General features: G+C 36.8%; 2 protein-coding genes across 2 annotated transcripts; both read left to right on the top strand.

The window, feature by feature from the left end:
* Positions 1–1672: 1672 nt before the first annotated feature.
* LOC139867869 (F-box/LRR-repeat protein At5g02910-like) lies at positions 1673–3253 on the top strand. The gene has a single exon (XM_071856217.1). The coding sequence runs from the start codon at positions 1673–1675 to the stop codon at positions 3251–3253; it is 1581 nt and encodes a 526-aa protein (XP_071712318.1).
* A 12704-nt stretch (positions 3254–15957) lies between these two features.
* LOC139867868 (F-box/LRR-repeat protein At5g02910-like) lies at positions 15958–17547 on the top strand. Its single transcript, XM_071856216.1, has one exon. The coding sequence runs from the start codon at positions 15958–15960 to the stop codon at positions 17545–17547; it is 1590 nt and encodes a 529-aa protein (XP_071712317.1).
* The last annotated feature ends 5477 nt before the right edge of the window (positions 17548–23024 follow it).

Genomic DNA, 23024 nt, shown 5'->3' with positions numbered 1-23024 from the left:
AAGAACGACTTTATAAACTTAAACTTTGTTAAATTAATTACATAGTATAAGTATTCTTTTCTAGTATCTATTTTCCTTATATAATTTTAGTATTTGTAATATTATTCATGACAAGGTTGAGTTATAAATATGGAATTAAATTAAATTATTTGTAATATATTTGTAAGGCTACATTTATCTATTCTATTTCCTCTTTTATAAAAAAAAAAACTTGCTGAATTTCTTCAATTACTGACTATAAACAAAATAATATTCGGTGATCCACATATGTACAATCTCTTTATTATATTTATTACCAAAAATATTTATTACCAACTAATTCTGATTTAGTTTTTGGGCTAATATATGCTAAAAATACCCCTTAAAATCTAATAAGCCCAACATGCAATTACAAAACCGTACGTCCCTTCTTATATATACGTCCTTGTCTCATACTTGTGTATAATTCTGCTTCTTCTTTAAAACTTCGTCAACGTCCCTTCTTATATATACGTCCTTGTCTCGTACTTGTGTGTAATTCTGCTTCGTCTCTAATACTTCGTCAAGGATTCTGGGTAACTATTTCTTGCCGTTCTTAATTTATACTTTGTTATGTATCACTTTATAGATATAGATAGATGGATGGATGGATGGATGGATGGATGGATGGGTGGGTGGGTGGGTGGGTTATATAGTACCTATTAGAGTCTTGTTGGTCCTCAGTATTTGTGTATGGGGGTAAAACAGATCATAAAAATCTGATATCAAATTTATATCCTTATAATTGATCACGCTTGTTAAGTTCGTTTTTTTTTTTATTAATGTATTTTAAGTTTGGTGCAGCCTCTCTAGAATCTTTCTAGGGTCATTTTGTTATTATAATTTTTGCCGTAAAAAAAAAAAAGAATGGTAATTCTTACTAAAAACTTAAGTCGGAACTAAATTCGTATTTTATTTTTTTGGATAATTGATTGAACAGTCGTGGTTAAAGCCAAAAGCCTCTAGTCTGGGCCATATATCTGTGGTTTTTGAGTGATCGATTTTAAGGTAAAACTTTAACGTGATGGACGTATAACAAAGGACTATATATAATTGTAATTATTTATGAATTCTGTAGCTATGATAGTTGTTTGTAGGCCTGGCAAAACGGGTGGGTTGGGTGCGGGTTAAATAGGTTTGGTCCCAAACGTGTCCTTGGTCAAGTGGGTCTTATTTTTTATAATTTCGGTCAAGTCATTAGGTGTTTTCTTTACTCTTCTGTAATCTTAAGAAGTTGATTCCCATTATTGTTCACTTGTGATCATTTAAACAATTTTAATAGTAAAGCCACAGTTTTATTAAACTAAAGTTATTATGTTGAATAATCAGTAGTTATCTTTATTGATGAAACACTAAAATCACGAAAGGCGACCTAGGTGGATACTTCAGGTCAGGGATAACCTTGAGTGCAATGTTGCAGCCTAGCGGAATCGAACTCCTGACCTCTCGCTAAGAGAGGCAGACCACTACCAGTTGATGAGCTACTCAATGTTCATTTATTTATACTTTAACTTTTATTAGTAAATATTAAATTCATATGTTCTTTATTTCTGTACTGTTACTACATATACTACGAGTACAATTATTATATATTGATGATGATGATGATCATGATGATGTACCACATAGTATTACTATAATTAGGTACTCGGAGATGGATGAGATGCAGAGAAGCGAACCCCGATTAGAAGATGTTTCAGATTTGATTCACGGCATACAATCTTTGGAGATGGAGGAGGTGAAGAGAAGTGGGCCATGTTTAGAAGATGTTGTCGATTTGATTCACCACATTCAATCTTTTTTGACCTTAAAAGAAGCGGCTCGAACTTGCGTGTTGTCGAAGTCATGGAAACTAGCTTGGTATACCATCCCTACCCTTAGGTTTGATGATTCTGAAGATCAAGAAACTATGCACTTGATTGGTCAAACTCTCTCAAGGTATAACGAAGACAACGTGCCAATTAAAAGTATTGATCTTGGAATAACAATCGAAGATAAAGAGTCAACTTTTCTTGCGAATAAGTGTATTCGAACCGTAGCTACCCAAAGATGTCTCAAAGAGCTTTCTCTCTCAATTCATAACTCTATAAGACGCAAGTATATACTTACATATGAGATATTTTCCGGAAAAAATCTACACAGACTTGAAATTGAGAGTACATACTCGAAGCGTGAGGGTAGTGTTTGGGTGACTCGGAATCCTGTGATCAACTGTGTGTCACTGAGAGTACTCAAGTTGTACGAAGTGAAGATAAGTGATGAGGTACTTAATAACTTATTTTGTACTTGTACATTACTTGAGAAGGTATACCTTTTACACTGTACAGGCTTTACGGAGATCAAGGCAAAAAATCTGCATTGTCTTCAAGAGTTTAAATTAGTAGCATCATCAGAAAAATATAAAATCTTGGAAGTTGATGATGTCCCTAACCTTCAAAACTTTAAGTACTTGTCTTTAAGCATTCCAAGGACATTCAATATTGATTCATTAAGTAGAGTGATCGAGTTAAGTTTATATGATGTCATGATAGATGCTGCATTTTTTGATAACATCAAATCGAAATTACCTTTTCTCGAGAGTTTGGAGCTTACATTTTGTAACTGGAGTCCGGAAAAGTTGGATATTGCTAGTGCGTCGTTGAAAACACTGACCCTAAGGTTGCTTAAGAACAGGCAGATCGACGACTTACAAGTTTCTGCTCCTAAATTTCTTCATTTGTTTTATATTAGCCCCACAATTCCTAATATATCGTTTCAAAATCATACTACTCCGGGAAAAATTGAGCTTGATCGTCTCGAATTAGGGAAGCCCACGGATAATCATTGTCTTTATAAGATGAGGGAATTACTCAATTTATCAAGCGAGTTTGACATTGGAATAAAAATTCGTACTTCTGATGATCAAGATTTACTGGACATGGATATTGATGATCTCAAAATACAGTTCCCATTACCGGCTACAAACGTGCACAAACTATCGTTTGATACCTTTTCAGTTAAAGGCCGGGTGCACCCTTCATATTTTGATGCACTGTTTACAATTTGCCATCCCAATTACATAACAACTAATGTATGTAAAAGTTACAGTAGCTTAAGAAGTGAATTGATGAAAAGAGAAACGTTGGATCTGAAACATATCGAGTTCAAAAATCCACGTAACAATAGGTGGGAATATCTAACCGACTCTAGTCCAAGTACTTTTGACAGGTACCTCGAGTTGAAACTAAACTGGTGATCTCGCTAGAAACATGCGCGCTCAGTTCATCTTTCGTTCAATTATTTTATTTGATTTAGTTTTTGTTTGATTTCCTTTTTACTAATGGGGGTACGTTGATTTACATTTCCTGTTACCTACAAACTTGATGATATCAAGTTTTATTTTATTTTGTTTTATTAGTTACTGAAATTTTATGACTGAATGATTCTTTTGATATAGTAGTATTTTGAGATATTTATATAAAGTTATCTTGTACATATGTTGTTACAAGTACATGAATGCCGATAATAAATAGATGCAAACCCAAATGTAGGGAAAGGTGTGTCCTTGAACATACCATTCTTAGTCACGTTAGATGTGCAATTTTGGACCCAATTAGATTAGATCTTTGATTATTTGATTTACTATTTAATTCGAAAAAATTGTTGTAAATGAAAAGGCTTGGCCAGCTGTGTGTTTGTAAGTTAAAATGGACCCAAAAATTGGCGTTTCATTTTACCTGTGACTAGTAATGCATGAAACAACAGGTTTTTGTAGTCTGATGTGATTACATTAACCGTTTTACGTACTTAGGGAGCTGCTTACACTAATCTAAACTGGATCAATGTACATATGATATATAGATACTACTCATGTTGTTTGCTATTTAAGTTTATCAAGAGTACATTGATTGAAAACAAGCTATAAGTCCTAATCAGTACAATGTAAAAGTAAACTGAGTATAATCTAATGACATTACATTATCGTAATGGTGATCAAATTCCGAACCGTGCTAAATTTCTTTATAATTGTACATACATATACGAACGACTTTAGCGCACACACAAATAAAAGGAAAATGTACTTACACATAGTCAGTGTTAATATATGCAATTGCACGCCAAGTGTTTGATAAAATTCGTACCTGAATTTCTTCTGTTTAGACGGAGTGGTGAAGAGTATCTTTGCAGTGGTCATGAAATCAAGCTTATCTAGGTTTCGATATGAGTCATGGATTCATGGTGAGTTAAGGACGCACCATTCTTCTCTTCAATTGGTTCAATTTTCGATCTGTTGTTGGTGGTGGTAAAGAAATGTTTGGTTCAATTTTCGACCTGTATGAGGTCATATGGGTTCTAGAGAATTAAAAGCCAGTAGTCTGAAACTTGAAAACTATCAACTTTCCGGTAACGGTTATCACTTAACCACCCTCTTGACATCTCAATTAGGGTTAGCAACGTCCGCCGGAGACTTAAAGTCTGACTCGTTCTTAATCTTCACAAATCAACACTAATTCATATTCATATAAAAACTTAAAATAATACTAATATAGTTTGAAAACATTCATTAAGACTCTTCATTCTACTTTATCTTATTGTTTGTTATGAACTTCCTGAATTCATACGAATCGAAAAAGCTCTCGAAACAACTTGAAGACGTCGAAGAAAGAATCAGTCTTGAAGATTGAATCGAAATGAACTATATTGATGATTGACAATAACCAAATGATAGTTCAAGATTTTACAAGAAAAGAGGGAGAGAATCGTGTTCGCACACATACAAATCTTAAGGTAACTAACAAATGAACCTAACATCTCTATTTATACCAAGGTGGAAAAGTTAGTTAAACGACCCATGTGCACGGCATGTGCACGTCTAAATAATCCATTATAATCCTCTCTCCTTCAAATCATGCTTGTTCCCAAGCATGTGTAGCATTAGTGTTCATAGCTAGTCGCAGTTCATGGCGAGTCAAGGACCAACAAAACCTTCCACGATCAAAAACGAACGTGCTATCAACTATAATTGCAGGCTTTCCCCTATCAAAAATGAATGTGCGATTGCTCAAAACAAAGTCAACACTCTTTGAGAAGATTTTGAACCGCAAGAATCTCCTTGAACACGAATTCACAGCAAAAAGGCTTGCTTGGGTCAAAAACAAATGTGGCATTAGTTGAACCAACCCGCAACATCGCCACAAAACTGTAAAAATAACAACTCAATCTAGTCTTCCATTTAGGCAATAGATGCATCTCAAAATTCCTCCTTGCTCGGGTGTGAAAGTTCCTGACTTGGTCCAATTCAATGAAGGAATTAAACCATGTATGGAAAATGAAAAGAGTTTGTTGTCTAAACTCATGAAAACTCTTATAATCCGAAGCTTTATTAAAAAAATGGCTCGTATGTGGTGCGTATTCTCACATCTTAGTGCATGTGTAGCTGGAGAATCATTTTTTAACACCGAATGCAAATTCCTTTTTGTACTTCCCGATTGTCGGGTAAGACTCATGATGCTCACTTGACTCGTCTAGATGTGAGCTGATGAGAATAGCGTGCTCATAAAATTCATCAACGACTTGAAAACTACTCAATTTCGAATCATATGTAATCATTTGAGAAACATTAACATCAACGGGTTCAGTGTCACCCATTACTATCTTATCATTTACATCAAAAAGAATATTTTCCAGAGAGATAAGACCATTATCGGTCACTACCTTAGTCGATTCGTGTGTATTTTCTTTATCATCTTCTCTCATTGTTTGGTATGTATTAGTTTCATGTAAGACATTCTTGGAAATGTGTGGTATGACGTCATTGCCTTCGATCCGCTTGTCCCTCACCACTTCTTCCTCTTGTTTTACAATATCATCACTAGTAAGAAATTCATGGTCAATTCTGCTCAGTATGACAATCGTAAAGTGTTGCCCACTACATCTATGTTTTGGCGTATAATATTGGTCAGAATGGAGGCACAAGTTTCTCATAAGTCTATCATCTAACTCTTCTTGTATCATCTGCCTCTTAGGCGGACACTTTGCACTATTCATTTTAGTGTTAAGTTGCGATACACTCACATGAGTAACGGTATTAGATAGTGGTAATATATCTATTTTGGGTTGGACACTCATACATGACTTTGATATAAGATGAGTTGTTGCCTTTCTTTACGCAACCTCTTGCATATCTTCTTATAAAGCCGCCAAACAATATGCATCACGAAGGTTTTTGGGTCTGAACAAGATAACATCTTTCTTAAGTTCAAGCCGTAACCCTGAAACAAATAGATGGGTACCATATAATTCTGAAAAATCCGTCCTCTCTTTAAACCACGAATCAAATAATTCATAGTATTCCTTAACAGTTCAACTTGTGTGGGGTTATCATAAAAGATCGGCATCTTATCATTAATCGTTTGATTCTTCAAACTTGTATAACTCAATTACCTTTTGTATCTGTATTGCCACTTGCCGCTTAATCACTCGTAAATTTGTTAAGTGTCCACTTAATCTGACCCAAGAAATTAGCCCACAATCTTATGAACTCAAGTAATATTTTTGACCCAAATTTCAATTCAGGCCCAATGGACCACTTAATTCCAGTCTACCAAACTTTTATATGTCCACTAAAGACCAAAATAAGGTCTGACGTAATTAGTCGTCTTTAACAAGAACTAAAATCAGGGCTCTAAAAATAGCAGAAATTAACGAAGAATAAGGAATACCAATGAATGAATCGTGAGACTGATATCTTCAAAGAAATTACAAGAACCCTAGAAATAATCTAACATGAATGGACCGTACGAGTGCACAACAAATAATCGTCTTCAACCTGGAATTCTCTGTTAGAACTCCGGCGCCGTCGAAGGTGGTGGTTCACGGTGGACGTTGGTGGCGCAAACACAAAACTTGCCGAAAAGTGCTGAAAATTGCACAAAAATGATCAGAATTTAATCTTGAACCTCCGATTAACAGATAACCCGCACTAATCGGTTCAAAAACGCCTTAAATTGACGAATTTCAGGAATGTTGTGCAAGAACCTTCGAACACCAAATTTTAATCAGAACTTGGTCAAATCACCGAATTTAACTATGAAAATCGTTGATTTTTTGTTGAGTATTATTTTATTTTATTTTTTATTGATTTTCGGATATGAAACCCTAGGAATCGAAACTTGAAATCTGATACCAATTGTTATGAACTTCCTGAATTCATACGCATCGAAGAAACTCTCGAAACAACTTGAAGACGTCGAAGGAAGAATCAGTCTTGAAGATTGAATCGAAATGAACTATATTGATGATTGATAATAACCAAATGATAGTTCAAGATTTTACAAGAAAAGAGGGAGAGAATCGTGTTCACACACATACAAATCTTAAGCTAACTAACAGATGAACCTAACGTCTCTATTTATACCAAGGTGGAAAAGTTAGTTAAACGACCCATGTGCACGTCTAAATGATCCATAACATTGTTTTATGTTCTAGTTTCCCTTGGACTTTAGTGCCGTTCAATTCTTTACTAAATATTTTTGTCTTACGTACCCATTTGACCCGTTAGAAAGTAAACATAACTGAATTGGCACGAAAGTAAATGGGTAAAAGTTGCCATCTCAATTACTCTTTCATTCTTCACATATATTGGTCCCTGTCTCCAACTCTCTTCACATGAGGTATACAAGATCCAATACGACTATGGTCTATTTACATCAATCAAGTGTGACCCACAAAAGAAATCTTCAAATGACATTACACATTTTGCTTGCTGTATAACTTTATCAAGTACATAAATGTGTTAGAATGTTAATTCTCCATATTTCTTATTGATCAAACAAGCCAAATATATAATACATGATATGATCTCATATTCCTTGAATTTAGGGATCATGTCCCTTGCTATCTATCAATCCAATCTTTGCATTTAATACTAGATATGTCTACATTTAATATGAGATATGCTAAATATTACATATGATATTGTCTATGTCTAATGTCCGTTAACATCCCCGCAGTTGGAGCGGGAGCACTACGGACGCTCAAACTGGATCTGAACTCGTCGAACAATGCAAACAGTAGAATTTTAGTGAAGATGTCGGCAAACTGATATCGCAATGGCACGTGAAGCACGCGAACATGACTTTTGAGAACAAGATCACGAACAAAGTGTATGTCAATCTCGATGTGTTTGGTGCGCTGGTGCTGAACCGGATTTCCAGACATGTAGACCGCACTGACGTTATCACAGTAGACAAGAGTAGCCGTGGTGAGCGGGCAATGAAGCTCACGAAGAAGGTTGCGTAGCCAACTAGTCTCTGCAACGGCATTAGCGACTCCGCGATATTCAGCCTCGGCACTAGATCGAGACGGAGTGAGTTGTCGCTTGGAGGACCAGGAGAGAAGGTTATTACCCAAGAACACACAATACCTAGAAGTGGAACGGCGAGTAGTCGGGCAACCTGCCCAATCTGCGTCAGAGTAGGCAACAAGAGAAGCTGTGGACGAGGCATACAGCTGAAGTCCGAGATCCATGGTACCCTGGACATAACGAATGATCCTCCGGAGAGCAGCCAGGTGAGGCTCCCGAGGGTCATGCATAAAGAGACAAATCTGCTGAACTGCGTAAGTAATGTCTGGTCTAGTGAAAGTGAGATACTGTAGAGCACCTGCAAGGCTACGATACAAAGTGGGGTCCTTAACTGGGGGACCACTCGTAGTCAGTTTGGTGCTAGTGTCAATGGGAATCCTGCTAGAGTGACAACCAACCATATCAGCATGCTCGATGATCTCGGATTCGTGCTTTTTCTGTGATAGGAATAGCCCAGAAGAAGTGCGTGTGACAGAAATACCCAGGAAGTAGTGAAGGGGACCTAGGTCCGTCATGGAGAACTCCTGATGTAAAGAGCTGATAACCTGCTGAAGGAGAGCGGGCGAGGATGCAGTCAAGATGATGTCGTCAACATATAAAAGAAGATAAGCTGTATCTGTGCCCTGTTTGTAAATGAACAGGGATGTGTCACATATGCTATGCTGGAAACCGACACGCTGAGCGTATCCGGCGAATCTCTGAAACCAGGCACGAGGAGCCTGCTTTAACCCATAAAGCGACTTTTGTAGAAGGCTTACATGGTCCGGGTGAGCGGGATCACGAAACCCTGGAGGCTGATGCATATAGACTGTTTCAGAGAGGTGACCATGTAAGAAGGCATTCTTGACATCTAGCTGATGAATAGGCCAGTGTCGAGAAGCAGCAAGGCTGAGAACTGTCTGAATCGTAGCCGGTTTAACAACGGGGCTGAAGGTCTCGTCGCAATCAATACCAACCTGCTGGCTGCGGCCGTTAGCAACGAGCCGAGCCTTATATCTGCTTAGTGTACCATCTGCATTAAACTTGTGCTTAAATAACCACATGGAGCGAATGATGTTCGTGTCCGAGGGTCGAGGCACAAGGTTCCAAGTACCGTTTTTAATTAAAGCATTATATTCTTCGGTCATAGCGTTATGCCAATTGGGATCAGTAAAAGCCTGAGAGTAAGATTTAGGAACGGGAGTGGGAGAAGAGACAATAAGATTAAGACGTTGAACGGGTTTATTGGTGCCAACACGATGACGAGTGACCATGGTGTGTGTAGATGTAGGTGGTGGTGGTGGTTGTTGTGGAGTGGGAGCTGGAGGTGTAGGTGGAGGGGCTGGAGTGGGGTCTGTGGGTGGAGGAGATGAGGTTTCCGAGTAGGTACGTGAGTAGAGATTAGGTGGAGGGTCAAGGAAGTCATAGGTGGGAGGAGCGGATGTGGTAGTGGAGCTGTATGGAAAGGAGGTTTCATCAAAGGTAACGTGACGAGATAATATTACCTTATGAGTGGCGAGATCGAGATAACGGTAACCACGGTGATTGGACGGGTACCCAAGAAAGATGCAAGGTGTGGATCGAGGTGAAAGTTATTGGTTGTGTTTAAGTGGGGGTAGCAAAGACATCCGAAAACACAAAGAGTAAAGTAGTGTGGAGGGGTTTTGTATAGGCGAGTGTGCGAGATTTCATGATTGATGGCAGAGGATGGTAGGAGGTTAAGGAGATATGTTGCCATATGAAGAGCTTCTACCCAGAAGGAGGGAGGAAGATGAGCTTGGAAGAGAAGTGTGCGGATAAGGTTATTAACAGTACGAATCATGCGTTCGGATTTTCCATTTTGTTGAGAAGTTTGAGTACACGAGAGTCTAATGTGTATGCCATTATTTCGAAAGAGTTGGTGTATTTGATGGTTATCGAATTCCCCGCCCTGATCACATTGAAAAGCTTTGATTTCAGAATTGAACTGAGTTTTTATGTAAGCTCGAAATTGAACAAATATATTGAATACGTCAGACTTATTGCGCAACGGAAATACCCATAAGTAATGTGAGAAATGATCTAAGAAAATAACATAATATTTGTAACCACTAAGACTCGGGATTGGAGATGTCCATAAATCCGAATGAATAATGTCAAACACAGAAGTAACATTAGAAACAGAACTATTAAAGGGGAGTCACACGTGTTTGTCAAGCTGGCACGCATGACAAAGTACATGAGATTTATTATTACTATTACATGAAATAGAATTGCTAGAACAAAGACGACGAAAAACATCAGCGCTGGGATGTCCAAGTCGCTGATGCCAAATGCTGGGAGTGGTTACGAGAGCATGATGAGCAGGTATAGATGTTGGAGTTGTCAGTGGATAGAGATCTCCGGTGCTATCACATCGGAGGAGCAGGCGGCGAGTCAAGTAATCCTTCACATAAAAACCAAATTCGTCAAAAGAAACAGAAACTTTATTATCACGAGTAAAACAACGAACAGAAATAAGATTTTTAACGATGTTAGGTGTAACAAGCACATTTGATAAGTGGAGAGGGCGGTTAACATTTGGAAAAACGCTATGGCTAGTATTGGTGACTGGGATGGGGTTCCCGTCACCAACAGCAACTGAGGGATACATGCAATAATTAAAAACACTACTTAAATTATTAATGCTAGATGTAAGATAAGTGGACGCACCAGTATCCATGGTCCAGCCTGCGTTACTGTAATCCGGAAGGGTGGTAGTGCTAAACACGTGTGGAATTAATGTCTCCTGTCCATATGTAGCTTGATTTTGTGGACCAAAAAATCCGGGTGGAACGGACCCAAGGTAAGACGCAGGTCCGTTAACAGAGGTCTGACTATTATGGCTCGCAGACCCAATAGTTGTGAACTGAGGTAAGTATGGACCAAGAAGACTGGGCAGAGCCATGTGAGCCTGAGGAGTATACGACCCAGTAAAAAGGTGAGCATTCTACGGTTGTTGGGCCGAACTGAGTTGCGGGACAGCAGGCCTAAAAACAGACTGTGAAGGCATGTGGGAAGGTACCAGTCGCTGGGCCAAGTTGTTAGATGATAAACTAAAATTATTAATGACCTGCTGTTGGGCCTCAATAAGTTTTAGCAAGTGGTCTTGAGTATTACCATTGGTCCGATTATGTGGAGCAGAAGTGTTACCTGATGCCCAGTTAGGATTAGATGAGCGCACAACATTATTACTTGGATTAGGTCGGTTGTGACTTGGCCGATTGGTTCTATGATGAAGGTATCGGCACTGTTCGCCAAAACTACAAAAACCACGTGTGAATCCTCGACAGACCTGCTGAGCATTAATTTTGGACGATGTCGAGCGAGAATTTCCAACGGGTGTATGAGCAAGGAGTACCGTAGGACTATATGGCGTTGCGCTGTTTACGGTGGGACAAGGTTTTGTCCGATTCAAACGCATCTCTTCCAGGGTTATCATTGATCGTACGGTTGCTAGGTTCGGGAAAGGATTACTATGAATTATAATATGAGTTGCATGAAGGAATTTATCGTTTAACCCATTAATGGCGTAGGTAACAAGATCATCTTCTTCAATGGTGGTTCCTAGATTGCGTAGGAGAGAGGATAGCGAGTCAAGTTTGCGAAAATACTCCTCCACAGTTTGATTACCGATATCCAGTGCTTTGAGTTCGGCGGTGATTTCAACTGTTCGTGCACGTTTATTGTCTTGAAAAACCTTTGCCAGAAATTCCCATGCCTAGTGGGCAGTCTTGGGTTGTGAGTTGAGGACACGTTCCAAGAGGGGTTGAGAAATTGTGAGAAAAATCCACGAACGCACGACCGAATCTGCTTTAGACCATTCCTCGGTGGCTCGTTCTTCACTGGTTGATGTGCCTTTGATGAACCCAAGTACATCAAAACCGGCACAATGAGTGGTGAAAAGAGTGCTCCAATGACTATAGTTGAGTTTTGCTAGGTCAAGTTTGATAGGAATGAGATGACCAATTGATGTAACTGTATAAATTTTATCATATTTGTTGGTGAGAGTCATGAAAGATGAAGGTTGGAAGAGAAGCAGTAGCAGGAAATAAGAGTAAATTTAGAGAGAGAAAAGGTGGTGTGATCGGATATTTTAAAAGAGGACGGAGATTTGAAAATGATTGTAATTGGGTAATACTAAAGAGAAAATAAATGGTGATTACGACAAGAAAAAAATGATAATAATAAAAGTGAAGTTACAGAATGAGCTCATATATTAGCCCACCACATAAATTCAACTTTAATTAATTCCAACGAGGTAGGTTGTATGATCTAGACAAAAATGGGTCCTAAACTCCACCCAATCTTTCCTTTTATTTGGTACATGAATCCAATTCAGAAATAAAAGACATGAGCCTCCATTTATATCTCAACCAAAGTGACGAGCTAAAGGATGCGTGGGTGGCCGTTGGTGGTTAGAAATATAATTAAATTTCAGGAAATGATATTCGGAGCTGTAGGAGTCGAACTGTGGTGGAGGTGAGACTCGAAAATTACTCGAAGTGGGTAAATCGTAAGATCAGAGGTGAGAGAGGTGAGGTACTGTTCCTTTTTTTTTTTTTTTTTTTTTTTTTTTTTTTTTTTTTTTGAAGTTTGTAGAGATAGTAAAAGAAAATGGTGGTGAGGTGTTTAGAGAAGAAGATGATGAAAATTCCAAAGGTGCCGTATGTTGATGGCGGCAGGGAAGAGATTTAAGTGTAGAAGAGGAAGATAAGAGGAAGAATGATGATTTGGTTTTATTGAATTTTCTGGCTCGATACCATGTTAGAATGTTAATTCTCCATATTTCTTATTGATCAAACAAGCCAAATATATAATACATGATATGATCTCATATCTCTTGAATTTAGGGATCATGTCCCTTGCTATCTATCAATCCAATCTTTGCATTTAATATTAGATATGTCTACATTTAATATGAGATATGCTAAATATTACATATGATATTGTCTACGTGTAATGTCCGTTAACAACATGTACATTTATAATGAAAACAAGCTACAAGTCCTATTCAGTACACTAAACAAGTAAACTGAATATGATCTAATAACATTACATTATCGCAAAGGTGATCATACTCCGAACGGTAGTACGTAATTTGCTATATCAATTGTACACATACATATAGGAACGACTTTATAAACTTTGTTAAATCAATTACATAGTATAAATATTTCTTTTTAGTATCGATTTTTCTTATAATCTATATTCTATATAGTCTAATAAACCTCTAAAATGATGTCATAATTATATATTAATTTAATTAAAAAAATAATACAAAATCTTTTATAAAAGGAAATATTAATCTCTCATAAATTGTAATTTTATTTTTCTAAAAAAATTTAAAAGGTATTTATTATTATTATTATTATTATTATTATTATTATTATTATTATTATTATTATTATTATTATTATTATTAAAAATATAAATATAAATATTCAAATTTGAGCGAACTTTATGTTTGTAAAATCAACGACAAGTTTCTTAGTCAGAATTCGTGGTTCCACGGGGCAATAAACTAAATGACTTTAACATTTACATTCACTTAATACCTAAAACATATCACTGTTTCGTTTAAACAAACCCGTGTTTTCACGGGTCATTTCACTAGTATTTTAATATTTGTAATATTATTCATGACAAGTTGAGCTATAAATATGGAATTAAATTATTTGTAAAGCCACGTTTATTTATTTCCTTTTTTATATAAAAAAAAACGTTGTTGAATTTCTTCAATTACTGACTAGTTTATATGGTAATTTTTTAGTTTGCCAATAATATTAGTATTAGTTGATTAAAAACAAATAATATTCGGTGATCCACATATGTACAATCTCTTTATTATCTCACTTGCATCCATTAATTTGCTTGAAATTCAAGGGAATAATGAGAGCGTGACATGTGGCGCGAAAATCACATGTGATTAAAACAAATATTTAAAAAAACTTTTCTTTTCCGAACAAAATATTTTTTTTACGAATTATTTTTTTCGATTTTTTTTAAAATCACATGTGATTCTGCATGTCAATCACATGTGCTTGTAAACCCAATCACATGTGATTATGCATGTCAAATCCAATCACATGTGATTGTACAATTCAATCAAATGTGATTGTACATGGAAATCACATGTGATTGGTAAAAAAGAAAATTTGAAAAAAAAATTTCGAACATTTTTTTTCAAAAAAATAGAATTTTTTTTTTTTCGAAAAAATTGTTTTTTGAATTTTTTTCAATCAAATGTGATTTTCGCGCCACATGTCGCACTCTCGTTGGTCCTTTATATCTCAACTTAATTTATGTATTCAAATGAATATTTCTCTATATTTATTACCAAAAATATTTATTTAATTTAACCGTATACTAAAACTTCAAGCCAAATGAATAGTTGCCGTACGTCACACTTAACATTTTCCCCCCTATTTAAAACCAAAGATTTTCTTTTTTCTTTTATTTAACATTATACATTATCATTACCAACTAGTTCTGATTTAGTTTTTGGGCTAATATATGTTTAAAATACCCCTTAAAAATCTAATAAGCCCAACATCCAATTAATTACAAAACCCTACGTCCCTTCTTATGTATACGTCCTTGTCTCATACTTGTGCGTACGTATATTCTGCTTCTTCTTTAATACTTCGTCAAGGATTCCTGGTACCTATTTCTCGCTGTTCTTAATTTATACTTTGTTATGTATCAAAATTTTAATTTTATTTTATAGATATGGATAGATAAATTATGATAGTTATTTGAGAAAAATTAAGCATTATATAGTACTTATTAGGGTCTTATAATTGATCACGCTAGTTAAGTTCGTTTTTTTGATTAATTTATTTTAAGTTTGGTGCAGGTAGGTTTCTTAATAAAATTTTTGCTGTTGAAAAAAAGACAGAAGGTAATTCTTACTTAAAACTCAAGTTGGAACTAAATTGGTTTTTTTTTTTTTTGGATAATTGATTGATCAGTCGTGGTAAAGCCAAAAGCCTCTGGTGTGAGCCATATATTTGCAGTTTTTGAATGATCGATTTTAAGGTAAAACTTTAACGAGATGGACGTATAACAAAGGACTATATATAATTGTAATTATTTGTGAATTCTGTAGCTATGATAGTTGTTTGTAGGCCTGGCAAAACGGGTGGGTTGGGTGCGGGTTAAATAGGTTTGGTCCCAAACGTGTCCTTGGTCAAGTGGGTCTTATTCTATAATTTGGGTCAATGAGTCGGATGGGTTGGGTCAAGTCATTAGTTGTTTTCTTTACTCTTCTGTAATCTTAAGTAGTTGATTCGCATTATTGTTCACTTGTGATCATTTAACAATTTTAAATAGTTTTATTAAACTAAAGTTATTATGTTGAATAATCAGTAGTTTAGTTATGTTTATTAATGAAAGACTAAAATCAGTTTATTTATAATTTTAACTTTTATTAGTAAATATTAAATGCATATGCTCTTTATTTCTATTACTACATATAAAATTATATTTTTTTGCCAAAAAAATAATAAAAAATAATACTGCATATACTACGAGCACAATTATTATATATTGATGATGATGTACCGCATAGTATTACTATAATTAGGTACCCGGAGATGGATGAGATGAAGAGGACCGAACCCCGATTAGAAGATGTTTCAGATTTGGTTCACGGCATACAATCTTTGGAGATGGAGGAGGTGAAGAGAAGCGGGCCATGTTTAGAAGATGTTGTCGATTTGGTTCACCACATACAGTCTTTGTTGTCCATAAAAGAAGCGACTCGAACTTGTGTGTTGTCAAAGTTATGGAAACAAGCTTGGTATACCATCCCTACCCTTAGGTTTGATGATTATGAACATCAAGAAATTATGCACTTTATTGAGCAAACTCTCTCAAGGTATAATGAAGACAACGTGCCAATTAAAAGTATTGATCTTGGAATAACAATCGAAGATCAAGAGTCATCTTCTCTTGCTAATAAGTGTATTCGAACCGTAGCTACCCAAAGATGTCTTAAAGAGCTTTCCCTCAAAATTTATAACTCTATAAGACGCAATTTTATACTTACAGATGAGATATTTTCCAGAGAAAATCTACACAGACTTGAAATTGAGAGTACATACTCGAAGCGTCATGATAGTGTTTGTGTGACTCAGAATCCTGTGATCAACTGTGTGTCATTGAGAGTACTCAAGCTGTACAAAGTGAAGATAAGTGATGAGGTACTTAATAACTTATTCTCTACTTGTACATTACTTGAGAAGATACGCCTTATACACTGTACTGGCTTTACGAAGATCAAGATAAAAAATCTGCGTTATCTTCAAAAGTTTAAATTAGCAGCATCAATAAAAAGATATAAAATATTGGAAGTTGATGATGTCCCTAACCTTCAAAATTTGAAGTACTTTTCTTTACCCATTCCAAGGTCATTCAATTTTGATTCATTAAGTAGAGTGATCGAGTTGAGATTATTCGATGTCATGATAGATGTTGCATTTGCTGATAACATCAAATCGAAATTACCTTTTCTCGAGAGTTTGGATCTTAGATTTTGTCACTGGAGTCCGAAAAAGTTGGATATTACAAGTGCGTCGTTGAAAAAACTGTCCCTAATGTTGCTTAAAGACAGGCAGATCGACGACTTACAAGTTTCTGCTCCTAAATTAATTCATTTGTTTTACAAAAGCCCCACAATTCCTAATCTATCGTTTCAAAATCATACTACTCCGGGAAAAATTCAGCTTGGTCGTCTCGAATTAGGGAAGCCCACGGATAATCATTGTCTTAATAAGATGAGGGAATTTCTCAATTTATCAAGCGAGTTTGACATTGGAATAAGATTTGATTTTTCTCATGAGGATGATGTACTGGACATGGATATTGATGATCTCGAAACACGGTTCCCATTTCCGGCTACAAACGTGCACAAACTATCGTTTGATATCTTTTCAGGCGAAGGCCGGGTGCACCCTTCATATTTTGATGCACTGTTTAGAATTTGCCATCCCAATTACATAACAACTAATGTATGCAATAGTTATAGTAGCTTATTAAGTGAACTGATGAAAAGGAAAACGTTAGGTTTGAAAAACATCGAGCTTAAAAATCCACGTAACAATAAGTGGGAAGGTCTAACTGACACTAGTCCAGTAATTAGGTACCATGATCTTGAGTTGAAACTAAACTGGGGCTCTCTCTAAAAACATGCGTGCTCAGCTCATATTTCATGCAATTGTTTTGTTTGATTTAATGTTTGTTTGATTTCCTTTTACCTAATGGGGTTTACGTTGATTTACATTTCATGTTACCTACATACTTAATTGAAGTTTTATTTTATGCTGTTTTATTAGTTATCGAAATTGAAATTTTATATGACTGAACGATTCTTTTGATATAAGTAGTATTTCTAAAGTTTTCCTGTTCTTATGTTGTTACAAGTACATGAATGCCGATAATATATACATGGAGACCCAAATGTAGGAAAAGGTGTGTCGTTGAACATATCATTCTTAGTCACATTTTAGATGTACAAAACTGGACCTAATTAGATTAGATCTTTGATTATTTGATCCCCAAATTTATTATTTAATTCAAAGAATTTGTTGTATAATAAAAATGTTTGTGGTGCTTTGTGTCTTTGTAAGTTAAAGTTTCGTTCTACCTGTGATTAATAATGCATGCCACAGCAAGTTTCATTCTACCTGTGATCAGTAATGTGATTAGAAGCAACCTTAACTAAAATTCACATAAGCTATAAGCAGCTAAGTAAACTAAGATTTGGTTTATATGAAATATTAACTACTGATATAAGTATAATATTACAAAACCTGTTTTTAAGTAGTACAGAGTATTATTTTTAGTGCTTTGATGGGTGTTTGTCAATTGTCATCCAGGCACTTTTAGCTTTACATTGGTTTTCTACCATGCTTCAAATAAAACTTTTTGAATCAATGCAAATATGTTTTCGTTGCATTGAAGAGTTCAATGTGCGCAAGTCAGTAGGTAATTTTCATACCATGTTGTATGCACATTGATCTATATATTATTTGATGTTAGCATATAAAGACCCAAACAACGCTAGTAATTCTGCAAGATTACTAGCCGAGTAGTGATACTATCAAGATCACTCAAACCCACTTAATGAACAAAAGATAATAAATGCGAAAAAATAAATCGACACAAGATATAACGTGGTTATATGCAATCGTTGTGATTGCTTTAGTCCACAGACCAACTAGAGAGTGTTTATTTTCTGAATATTTGTATGTGGTGTGTTACAATTGCATACAATGAGTTCTATATACAGGAGTACAAGAACAACCAAACTTCAACTTGATCTTCAAGTGTACTAGTAATCATCAACTTAGAACCAACTAGCCATGCTTTACACCTTGTATTGGCATGATCACAGCCCTAATTTTAGGTGTAAAGTATCCAACTTTGCACCAAAAGTGAAAGGTAGGCTAAGCATGTTCGAATGTCAAGTGTGCAAGTTGACAACTTGCTGACAGGCAGGCGATGCGCCGCATCACCAAGGAATGCGCCGCATCCCTTTGCTTTCCACGAATGCAGATTCAAGAACTGGCATCAGATGCGCCGCATCTGAAGGAGATGCGCCGCATCTCTGCCCTTTGATGCGCCATATCAGAAACGCCGCATCCAAAACCTCCGAACCATTTTGCTTGCATAGATGCGCCGCATCCACCTATGATGCGCCACATCACAGCCCAGATTCAGTTTTCTTGTTTGTTTAATGACTCCATACTCCAACAAATCTCCCACTTGGAGACTTTGAACAAACTCCAATTATATCAATGAATTAACCTAGAACATTAAACCACCTTCGATTACCGCTAAATACCATTTGGAACACGCACGCTCAACACATACTTCGGATGAGTAGACTTTCGATAAAAGGTCTTCAATACTACTTGTTAAACTTGTAACACAATTCAAATCTCTAGCTGGGGTCTTCTCTCATCAATTCGTGAGAAGACCAATTGAGGTAATACAAAACCTAAATTTGTCCGTCGTGACCACCTTAGTAAACATATCGGCAGGATTCTTCGTACCAAGGATTTTCTCCAAGAATAAAGTGCCATCATTTATATGTTGTCGAATAAAATGATACCTTATCTTGATGTGTTTCGTACGACTATGAAACACCGGATTCTTCCTAAGATGAACCGCACTTTGATTATCACAATACAAGACGCAATAGTCTTGTCTTTTACCCAACTTACCTAAGAAGTTCTTCAACCACACTAGCTCTTTAGAAGCTTCCGCAATAGCCAAGTATTCGGCTTCGGTGGTTGACAAAGCAACACTCTTTTGCAATCGAGATAACCAACTAATCGCCGTCTTCCCCATTGTGAAAACATAACCCGCGTAGTGCTTTTCCCCAAATCATCACATCCACCCAAAATAGCATCCGCATAGCTTCTAAGTATGAGATTGTTTTTAGAGAAACACAATCTCATATTAGAAGTACCTTTCAAATAACGAAGCAACCATTTGACCGCTTCCCAATGCTCTTTCCCCGGATTAGACATATAACGACTTACAACTCCCACTGCTTGAGCAATATCGGGTCTTGTACAAACCATGTCATATATAATACTACCCATGGCCGATGCATATGGAACCTTTTCCATATCTTTCTTGACTCTTTCCGTCTTTGGTGATTGACTTTTCGACAGTTTTAAGGTGCTTCCCAAAGGCATAGAACGAGCCTTTGAATCTTTCATGTTGAACCTCTCTACTACTTTCTCAATATATTTAGATTGAGACAAGTATAGAGTACCCTTCACACGATCACGCACAATACTCATGCCAAGTATTTGCTTAGCACCACCAAGATCTTTCATCTCGAATTCTTGGGAAAGTAATCCCTTCAACTTGTTAATTTAGGACATGTTAGAACCTGCAAGCAACATGTCATCAACATACAACAATAAGATTATGTAAGAAGATTTGAATTTCTTCAAGTAGCAACAGTGATCCGATTCACATCTTAAGAAACCAATCTTCTTCATAAACTCGTCAAACTTCAAGTACCATTGCCGAGGTGCTTGTTTCAATCCATACAAACTTTTCTTTAGCTTACAAACCCACTTCTCTTTACCCTTTACCTTAAAGCCCTCGGGTTGCCTCATGTAGATCTCTTCAACAAGATCACCGTGTAAGAATGCAGTTTTTACATCTAGTTGCTCAAGATGTAAGTCTTCGGATGCAACCATAGAAAGTACCAAATGGATAGTAGTCATTTTAACTACCGGTGAAAATATCTCTTTGTAGTCAACCCCTTCCTTTTGTTGAAAGCCTTTGACTACCAAACGAGCCTTGTACCTTCTCTTGCCATCTAACTCATTCTTAATTCTATACACCCATTTGCTTTGCAATGCCCTTTTATCATGAGGTAACTTCACTAGTGACCAAGTCTTGTTCTTCTCAAGTGATCCAATCTCTTCTTTCGTGGCAAGCTCCCATTGTATGGATTCTTTTGTCTTCCTTGCCTCAAAGTAACTTTCGGGTTCACCATTCTCGGTATAGAGCAAGTAGTTTGCTGATGGGTAATACCTAGGATTAGGTTTGGGCACTCTAGTCGAGCATCTTAGTGTAGGAGTAACCGGAATGGTTGGACCGGTTTCATTTGTATCCTCCTCATCACTAGAACTCGCACTATGTTCGGAATCATCACCGCTTTTCGAACCATCTCCATCATTAGCATTTTCTGATGCCTCACCGTCATTTGGCAATTCATTGTTTCTCAAACTCCCACTAGAACCTGCAAGATCATCAATAGAAACATCGTCAAAAGTAACTTGACTCGGTTTAGGACTCCCCATTTCCGGTTTGCCATAGACCGAATCTTCATCAAAAGTAACATCTCGCGAACGAATTACTTTTCTAGCCTCGTTGTCCCAACAACGATAGCCCATTTCATCCGACCCGTAGCCTATGAAAATACACTTCTTTGACTTAGCTTCAAGCTTGTCTCTATCCGCATCTTTGGTCTTCACATATGCATTACACCCAAAGATCCTAAGGTGACCATAACTCACATTCTTACCTTGCCATTCTTCCTCGGGAATTCGAAAACCCAATGGTGTTGAGGGTCCCCTATTTATCAAATAAGCCGCCGTATTAACCGCATCTGCCCAAAACATCTTAGGCAAACCGGCATGTAGTCTCATACTCTTAGCCCTTTCATTTAACATACGATTCATACGTTCGGCGACCCCATTGTGTTGCGGTGTTTCCGGTACTGTTTTCAACATTCTAACACCGAGCTTTGCACAATGGTCTTTAAACTCAAGACTACCATATTCTCCTCCATTATCCGACTTCAAGCACTTGACTTTCAAGTTGGTTTCATTTTCTACCATAGCTTTCCACTTCACAAAAGTATTAAATACATCGGATTTAGCTTTAAGAAAGTAAACTCATACCTTTCGTGTGGAGTCGTCAATGAAGGTGACATAATAACGAGAACCTCCATGTGATTCTACATTGGTTGGACCAAACACATCCGTATGAACGAGCTCCAATTTCTCCAACTTAGGTGCATTCCACGACTTCCCAAAAGTAACCTTCTTTTGCTTCCCATATGTACATGGTTCGCAAAACCCAAGTTCCACCTTTTTTAAGTTCGGAATCCTCCCACTCGAAACGAGCATCTTCATACCTTTCTCACTCATATGCCCGAGTCTTCGGTGCCATAGAGTTGATTCGGACTTAACATTAACCGTAGCAACCACCGTGTCTTCATCTAACACTTCAACCATATAAAGAGTTCCCCTTTTATGTCCACGAGCCACTACACAACTACCCTTAACCACCTTCCATTGGCGATTTTCAAAAGTAACCGCGTTACCTTCATCATCTAATTGACCAACCAAAATAAGTTTCCTTTTCAATTTAGGAATGTACCTTACGTTCTTCAAAGTCCAATTAGAACCAAGAGTAGTCTTCAAAACAACATCTCCAATACCCTCTATATTGAGTTTCTTGTTGTCCGCCAATCTCACCTTGCCTTGATATGAACGAAAATTCTTCATCATGCTTTTGACATGAGTAGCATGAAACGAAGCTCCCGAATCTAAAATCCAAGACTCCATAGAATTTTCAACACTACACAAAAGTGCATCATCACTTTCCCCTTCGGCCAGGTTTACACCTTTCGCGGAACCATTTTTGCAATTCCTTTGAAAGTGCCCTTTTTGATTGCATCCCCAACAAGTAACTTCACTTCTATCTTTCGATGGATTCCTCTTCTTAGACTTCTTCCTACCCTTCTTGTCACCGCGTTCAAATTTCCTACCCCGGTTGTCGGTACTTAACAAAGAACCGGACGTTGATTCTCCCGAGTTTCTCCTACGAGTATCTTCACCAAGAATCAAATCCCTTATAGCTTCAAACACTAGCTTAGTAGTTCCCGTAGAGCTACTAACCGCGGTAACCGTACCCGACCAACTTTCCGGTAATGATGAAAGCAAGATAAGTGCTTATAGTTCATCATCAAACTTAATCTCTACCGATTCAAGTCTTGAAACATTATTATTAAATTCATTGATATGATCTGTTGCACTCGTACCTTCCTTCATCTTAGTATTAAACAATTGACGCATGAGAAATACCTTATTTGCAGCGGTAGGTTTCTCATACATGTTAGAGA

This window comes from Rutidosis leptorrhynchoides, chromosome 9 (assembly GCF_046630445.1).
Source record: "Rutidosis leptorrhynchoides isolate AG116_Rl617_1_P2 chromosome 9, CSIRO_AGI_Rlap_v1, whole genome shotgun sequence".
NCBI classification, from domain to species: Eukaryota; Viridiplantae; Streptophyta; class Magnoliopsida; order Asterales; family Asteraceae; genus Rutidosis; species Rutidosis leptorrhynchoides.
Note: the sequence above shows the minus strand (reverse complement) of the source record. Positions and strands in the feature narration are given on the sequence as shown.

Bases quoted from the DNA above. Each gene is read 5' to 3' on its own strand.
- LOC139867869 (XM_071856217.1), top strand. From the start codon at position 1,673: ATGGATGAGATGCAGAGAAGCGAACCCCGATTAGAAGATGTTTCAGAT.
- LOC139867868 (XM_071856216.1), top strand. From the start codon at position 15,958: ATGGATGAGATGAAGAGGACCGAACCCCGATTAGAAGATGTTTCAGAT.